Genomic DNA, 8,220 nt, shown 5'->3' on the forward strand with positions numbered 1-8,220 from the left:
ATGTTTTATGATTTTTTTAAAAAGCATATAAAAAACCCCGAAAGGCAGAACTTAATGTTTTGTTTTGTCTCAAATTGCGGAGGGTGGGTGGCACCCTTTTCTCCTCCAACGCAAGTTGGCGCCCACGTGACCCTCGCGGACCAATCGGGCGGACCTTTAGGTTTAACTATGTTTAATGTCAGATAGCAATAAACTAGAAGCTCTCGGTCAGGCCCGCGGAAATGGGCGAACATAATCTCCTTAATCCTGGGTTTGTGGGACCGTTGGTGAACATCCATACGGGAGACACCTTCTATTTCCCCAATTTCCGAGCCTCCGGAGGACAGCTGCCCGGCTTACCGTCTCTCTCCTACCCACGAAGGGACAATGTCTGCTCTTTGCCCTGGGCATCCTCCGAGCCGTGCAACGGATACCCCCAGCCCTATCTCAGCAGCCCCGTGTCCATTAACCCCTCCTTCAGCCGAGCCTGCGACCTGGCTAGAGTGGAAGAGAGCAAGTGCTACTATAGGGAGGCGTGCTCCGAGAACGCCCCCCTCAAGAGGGAAGACAGGGTCAGGGACTCTGCCTTGATGCCTCTCGAGGCCGGGATCCCCAATGGAATGAGCGGCAATTTCGGCAAATTTGACTATCCGGCGGCCGAGGCGGTGTCCCACGACCCCCCTTCCTGCCAGTCCTTAGAGTCAGACTCCAGCTCCTCCTTACTCAATGAAGGGAATAAGGGCGCCGCCAGCGAGCCGTCCACCCTGGTTTCCCCTATCAACCAAGGAAGCGCTCTTTCCGCCGGGGGTAAGAACTTGCGCGGCCAGGGAAAACGGGGTCTGTGTGTGCGCGGATGAGCGTGTGGGAAGAGGGAAGCGAGTGGACGCGATGCCTCTTCTTGACTTCTCTCCCTCTCTCCCTCTCTCTCTCTCTCTCTCTCTCCCCCCCTCTCTCTCTCTGTCTTTCCGGCTTGCAAAGTCTGCCTGCCTGCCGCGCTTGCAGTTATAAATTCCATGAAATTAGCAGCCGGGCCGAAGGATGCCTATTTGTGCCGAGGCCGCTAGGGGTAGCACTCAAATGCCTCGCGCTTTATTAGGTGGTGCTTCTTTTAAAAGAAAAGCCTATAAACATGTAAATATCCCATAAAAAGGAGATCGCGATGGGCCAGATAGACAGATTCTCCCTTCCCCTTCTTCTTCGTCTTCTCTCTCTCTCTCTCTCTTTCACTCTCTCCCCCTCCAGCCTACTTCTCTCCCCCCCCCCCAATTCTCGCAGGCAGCCACTACCAGGCGATCCCCCCCCCCTCCAGCTGCATGGTTTGATGCTAGGCGGGCCAAAAAAAGGGAACGGGAACCGGCCTGGGGAGATTTTGCGGGCGATGTGGCTGGAGGAAGCCCTGGCTTGCCGGGACGGGTGGTGGAAACTTCACGGGAGGGCTCTTGGAAAAGACCAGACCTGACCAGAAGAGACCTCTCCGGTGAAGTATCCCGGAGAAATAGCCTTGTAAAGAGGATGCCAAGTCCTGCGTAAAATTCTTTCCTTGTTTTTTTTTTCCAAGAGCGAGTCCTCCGATCAAGCCCTCCTCCCGTCGTTTCCCCGAAACCCGGCCGTTTCCCGTGCAGAATCGTGAAAGGTTTATTTTGTTTAAAACATTGCCTCCGCCTAACGCCGAGGCGCCATTTACTCCTCCCCCCCCCCCCTACCACCACCAGCAGCAGCTTCCCGCTATGTGCCCGCTCTTCTTCTGCAGAGCCACACTTCCAGGAAGGTGCAGCTGGCGTCTGTTCCGGGTAAAGCGCCTGTCGATCGCGCTTTCCCTAGCTCGGGGACTCTATGACCGACCGTGCCCGGCCCATCACTTCCAGATTAGTCTGGCCCCCAACGGAACTGCGCGGCCAACCTCTGTCTCCTTGGTGTCTCCCCGTGTCTCTCCCTCCCTTTCGATGGAGTTCATCCCTTACACTTTCTGGCTACCCCAAGGGTGGTCGGCGTGACATGAGCCCTCCCGCTCTTGGAAGCAAAAACGGCGATGTAGGGAACATCCCCCCCCCCTTTCTCTTGCGCCTGGAGCATGTCTTTCTGTTGCATGTGCGGGGATTTTGTACAAGAGGTAGCATTGAGAAGGGAAGAGGGGAAGTCTTCCCGTTTTCGGAACAGGCTCTCTCTCGGTCTCTCTTGCTCCCCACGTGTTACATCTCCTGTCCCGTCACGCTGTCCTTTAGGTGCTCCCTGGTACCCGATGCACACAAGGTCACGGAAAAAGCGAAAACCCTACTCCAAGCTGCAGCTGGCCGAGCTGGAAGGGGAGTTTATGGTCAACGAATTCATTACGCGCCAAAGAAGACGGGAGCTTTCGGATCGCTTAAACCTGAGCGACCAGCAGGTGAAGATCTGGTTCCAGAACCGGCGAATGAAAAAGAAAAGACTCCTCCTGAGGGAGCAAGCCCTGTCTTTCTTTTAAAACAAAGAAGAAGTTCAGACAAGTCCACGTTGGGGAACCACCGCAGAGAACTCTCTAGCCTTGGTCGCAGTTGATGGTCCCGGGACTTCTGACAACCTGAGCCGGTCTGAACAGCCGGTTTAGATGATTGTGATTATTATTTCTCTCTCTCTCTCTCTCTCTCTCTCTTTCTAAAACTAGAATCAGTATCCTTTTGCAAAACATCCAACCGCAGGCATAGATATGAGCGTGTTTGGGTGGGTGGGTGGGTGAAAGAGAGAGCGCATGGGGGAAATGCTCCTCTTCTTCTCCTAGATAGACCCTTTGGGAAGGACCCTATGGGAATAAGACGCTCCCTCCATCAGTCCACCCGGGGTTCTATTGTTCAAGGTTGGTCAGCAGTGTCCTGAATGTGAAGCTGAGTCCTACGACCATTTCCTTCCCCTTTTTTGGGGGGTGATTGAGACTCGTGTAAGCATTCACAGGTAGGCTACCCGCTTCGAGCCACAGGGGCATCCTTCTTCGCGGCGTCCTTCTTGGGTAGGACCAGAAGAGGGCAGGTTGGCAGGAAAGTCGCTGTCCTGCTAGCTTCTGGTCAGTTTAACATGCTGGGATTTTTCATCCTCCGGAGTAACCGCTTAAGTGGATTTGGCATCCGCCTTAAATCAACTGTAGCCGCTCTTGATGCAGAATGGCGAGCCGGTGTTTTATGTTTGGCCGTAGTTTATTTGGCAAAGCCAATCCCTATTAGAAACCGGGTGATAAATGGCAGTGAACGCCCAAAAGGTATGCACGGATATATGGTTATGTATGTATGTACGTATGTATTGGACAGCAGCTGTGTCCTGATGGAGCTGGCTGTGCTTAGGAACTCCGCAAAGAATGGTGCTTCCGAGGGTCTGTTTTGCAGAAAGTCCAGCCTGAAGGTTGGAATGTCGACTCTGGCAGGTTTCCATTCCCATAAGCTGCCTGGGGTGTAAATCGTCCGGTGCGCACCTTCCTTGGGGAGCGAAGCTCTCCTGGAGCCGCTGGGGCTGGACCTTCGAGGAAACACTCCCTCGGAAGTGGGGCCGCACCCCAGAAATCCCATTGAGTCAGATGGAACACCCGCAAGGAAGGAATTTGCCTCCCCAGCCAACCTGAGGCTGGTCAAATATAAAAGCGTTCTCACATCCATGCAAAGCGGGTTGCCTGCGGGGGCTCCTTTTCTCTACGACCCCCCCTTTTGGAAAAGCAACAACAATTACCAACCATTTCAATTTGTGTTCTGATAATAGCTCCACCCACGGAGTATTTGTGCTGCTCAGTATACTATTGTGTTTATGGATGATCTACATGGTGGCGGAGGGAGGGGGGCGATGCCCCTTTTATACATTAACTATAGTGGCTGCCCCCTTGGAGCTCATTAAACTATTAATAGCTCCCCCCCTCCTCTCTGAGAGAGAGAGAGATCTTTTAACGTGAATGCTTTCTTTAAGGATTGCTGTTTTCGAAATGAAGGAATAGGGATTTTCCCCTCCTTTCCCTCCCTTCCCCTTTTAATGCTTCCCATGTTTAGTTAGACATTGAATTACAGGCGGATTTTTTAAACTAACCTTGGCTGACGATGGACCGGGAGAACCAAGCATTATGCAAATGTGTGTGGGTATGCGCGTGTGTTTGGGTGGGTGCCTGTATGTCTCCATCCGTCTCTCTCTCTCACACACACACACACACACACTCACGCGCACACACTTTATTTTCATTTCTGAGTCTTCATAGGTAGCAGCTGCCGGCTGTGAACGTTTATGGGGTGTGTCGCCTTATTTCTCCCCCTACACACCGCAAACTACTTATGGGGATAGAGGGTGATTTCCTCTCACTTTCCCTTCCAGGGCAGGCCGGAGGCAGGATGGGAGGGCGTTCGGGGAGAAGTTCCTCTTCTCGGTCATCTGTTCTGTTTGCACACATGGCGCGGCTTCCTGGAGGGAAATAACCCTTTGGTTTCCTAACGGCCCTTGCGCTTTCCCCAAACGCTTCGGTGATCCCACTCGCTCCGTTGGAGGCAGGGGGAGAAAGGTGACGGGGGCTGCAGGGCGGATGGAGCTGGACGGGCTAATTTGGAAAGGGGGGGGGGAACCCAGCTCCAGACAACTTACTGGAGATGCGGTTCCAGTGGATATTCAAGGGGAGGATCGGGGCCAGACCATATTCTCGCTCAATTCTGCATGGATCATAGTTTCAGAAGGAGAAGGGTGGCTTAGTCTACGGGAGCCGGGCTGGGTGCAAGGGGCCGAGGGAGACGGCGTTGAGTTTCCGCTGCTTACACGCTCTGCTTCATTCGTTTTATATCAGGGGGGATTAATTTTATGACAAAGGCAACGTTTTTTTCTGGGCAAGGCTCAGTTGTCACCACGTGGTTCCCGGTCCCCGCGTTCATGGTCATGACCGGTGGCAAGAATGCGCCGCCTTTATGAGCTCCGGAGGATGCCGTCTAGCCCTGGCTGTGCCTCCAACTCGCCTCCCCTCCCCGCCTTCCTTCCTTCCCCCCTCCTTCCTTCCTCACGGTCTCTTCTTTAGATCGGGTCCCCACGCCTATGTTAACAGTTCTTCGCCCTATTCCACCAGCCATATCCCCATATCATCCTTCCACGGGGGAGGGGGAGCCCCCACCCCGTCCAAAACAGACTCCCTCACCCGTGCCGCTCGGAATAGGCAGATTCCTCACACCACGTCCCAATTAGTCCCTCTTTTAAAAAGCGCCCAAACAACAGTTAGCCAATCATGACGCTGTGCAATAAATTCAAAAGTATACCTATGTGTTTCAGTTACGTGCAATGGAGCAAAGAGGTGCATGTACGTGGGAGGGGCTTTCCGACCGTCCTTATCAGAGAATGACACCTCTCTCTTCCCCCGACCCCCTACCGGCTTTGAACAGTTTCTTTGCAAATCGCCGGAACAAGACTTAAGTCACAACACTACTATAACCCAGCTTCGTGCTGTAAAAAGGCAGAGAAAGAGGCATTTTCGATCAGCATTACGGGCCACTTAAGTGCTTGCGTGTGCGTGTGCGTGTCCGTGTGGGTGTGCGTGTGGTTATCTCTCTGTATAAAGTCTAGCTCCTGAGGATCGTGCCGATAGAAGGTCCAAGAAGGTCCAAGGCATCAGGCCGGGCTTCTCAATATTATACCTGATTTAGCTTCCTGATCCCCCCAGATTCCTAATACCATCGCCTCCTGTGATATATTTACTCACTGGGTGTCTTTTTTTAAAAAATGACAAGAAAAAGTTGCATTTTGAAGTGTGCGGTGGTTGTTTTATGGGGCTATGCCGGATTTCAGCCCCCATCAACTGGGGAGGGGGGGAGAGAAAGAAGAGCGCCTGCCTTGTTAATATTTTACCTGCCGAGAGCAATTTCTGTCTACAGTGAAGGAGGGAAGAAAACAAAAACAAAAAACAAAAAAAAAAAGACTGCTACGCTTTGAAATACAGTAAACACAGACCACCAGCAAGAATCTATATCGTACTGGAGAATCGTCTCCTTGTCTGGGTGCTCCGGAGTCGATTCTCTGCTTCCACTTCAATAATCGGAAAGGGGGGGGCGGGGGCGGGTGGGAAATATGATGCTTTCTTTTAAAAAACACACACACAAATGAAATATATGCAATATTCTCTTTCAAATTGCTTTAAAGTATTATTCCGTGTGACTTCTGTTCGTCCTGTGTTCGTTCTCTCTCCGTGTCCGTGGCTCGGTTTTTCTGCTTGTTTAGCCCTCTAGTCTAGCTTCCCCGCCGTTGTTAAATATGCCTCGTCCTCAATATAGTCCATACGTAATGTTCTTACCTCAAGCTATTCTATGTAGGGCCTATGCAACTGTCTGTCATAGCACGTATCCCCCCGGCTTTATATAGTCGTGTAAAAAGTTGTTTCACACTAATGAGGATGAAGGAGAAGATGATGATAAATTGTATGTATTATTACGTGATTTCTGATAATAAATAAAACGGCTCAAACCTCTAGTTGGCGATTGTGTCGAATTAGGAGGAACCAGCAAGGTTAATAATAAAAAAAGGGGAAGGCGCCGAAATGAAATGAAATAAGCCAATGAAAACCAGCGGAGGCGTATAGATCATGCTTTCTGTTGTTGTTGTTTTAAAAAATTAAATGGATGTCTAAAATACCTTGTAAAACGGGAGAGAGATCGCCAGAGAACCATGATACGTATAATTAAAAAATCCCGAGGAAATCAGAGGAGTATATTAATCTCAGATTCTACTGTTTTAATGAGTATGTGCATGGCGATAGCATTAATTGGGAGAAGAAGAAAAAAAACCCCGGAGAGTGGTGGAGTTGATTATAAGCCGGCGGCTGATTTTGTGCGCTCTGAAGTAAAGAATTATCACGGTGTTTCTTTTAGAAGTACATTTTTAATCAACTCTCCCCTTTAAATTCATGCAGACAAGAAGCATACAGCCCTTTAAATAAATAACTGGGTTGATCCCGATCAGTTCTCATATTCCATTCTTCCTGTAAAGGGGGGGGGGGGAGTCTCGCTCCTGGAGAGGCCAGCCAGGTGATTTCTAAGAGGTACCATGGAATGAATTTAAATAAATTAGATCTGGGTTTTCCTTCCTTCCTTCCTTCCTTCCTTCCTTCCTTCCTTCCTTCCTTCCTTCCTTCCTTCCTTCCTTCCTTCCTTCCTTCCTTTCTTTCTTTCTTTCTTTCTTTCTTTCTTTCGCTCTCTCATGGAAGGAGGAAGCGCCTTTGTTCCCCTTTCCGCTCTCCCAATCACTCCTGGCCTTTAGTGAAGGCTAAAGCCAACCATTAGTAATCCCCACACCCCCAAGAACCGTTTAAAAGATCGATAACTGGAGGGGGAGGCCTCTTCCTAAAAGCAAACCAAGACACAACAGATCCGGATCTCGAATTCTTCATAGAATGGGGCTAGATGAGTGGGAGAGGTGGGGGGCTCTCTTTTCCTTTCCTCCTGACTTTCCTTTTACCTGGCTGTTTAGAAAAGTTGCCGGCCTGATTTGAAACCCAGGGCAGAAAAGAAAGGTATGGCTCAAATCTAACCGCTGGTGGAACACCCGGTGCTTCTCCCTCTGGCCCCCTCCTGCTCCCCCCGCGCGACGCCCTCTTCTGAACAAATATCATATTGACTCGTACAGCGCGCACCTAGAGCGTGCCTTCTCTGTGCCTTGGAGGACGCCTTCCGGCCCACCTCTCCGGGGGAAATCGCAGACAGCCCAGATGGTTCAGCCTCAGAGACACCGGGCATTGCTGGGGCTTCCTTTTGGTCTTTGGGTATTAGAAATGCACAGGGGTAAGAAAAAATGTATATTTTTAAGAGCCTTTGGGCTCCTGTGCTGGCCAGCCAAGAGGGCGTCACAGAATTCACCACCACCACCATTCAAAACCTAGGCACTAGGATACTACACCCTCGACCCTTCCCAGGGCCCTAAGAAATAAGGGGAGTTGAAGAAAGGAAACCCTTAGGCCCTTCCCAGGCCGTGGGGAAAGGGAGTCTTTCTTTCTTTCTTTCTTTCTTTCTTTCTTTCTTTCTTTCTTTCTTTCTTTCTTTCTTTCTTTCTTTCTTTCTTTCTTCCATCCCGTGGGTTCAGGCCTCTGCCCCTACTTCTGTAACCTTGTTGTTGTTAGGTGCGAAGTCATGTCTGACCCATCGCGACCCCATGGACAATGATCCTCCAGGCCTTCCTGTCCTCTACCATTCCCTGGAGTCCATTTAAGTTTGCACCGACTGCTTCAGTGACTCCATCCAGCTACCTCATCCAAGTTTGTAACCTACTTGGGAGTATTTG

General features: G+C 50.7%; 1 protein-coding gene across 1 annotated transcript; it reads left to right on the forward strand.

Moving 5' to 3' along the window:
* The first annotated feature begins 201 nt into the window (after positions 1 to 201).
* Positions 202 to 2,666, forward strand: HOXC12 (homeobox C12). The gene is made up of 2 exons (XM_077324376.1): positions 202 to 786; positions 2,202 to 2,666. Exons 1-2 carry the CDS (start codon positions 222 to 224, stop codon positions 2,438 to 2,440), a joined length of 804 nt encoding a protein of 267 aa, XP_077180491.1. The 5' UTR covers positions 202 to 221; the 3' UTR covers positions 2,441 to 2,666.
* The last annotated feature ends 5,554 nt before the right edge of the window (positions 2,667 to 8,220 follow it).

This window comes from Paroedura picta, chromosome 3 (genome assembly GCF_049243985.1).
Source record: "Paroedura picta isolate Pp20150507F chromosome 3, Ppicta_v3.0, whole genome shotgun sequence".
Classification (NCBI taxonomy): Eukaryota; Metazoa; Chordata; class Lepidosauria; order Squamata; family Gekkonidae; genus Paroedura; species Paroedura picta.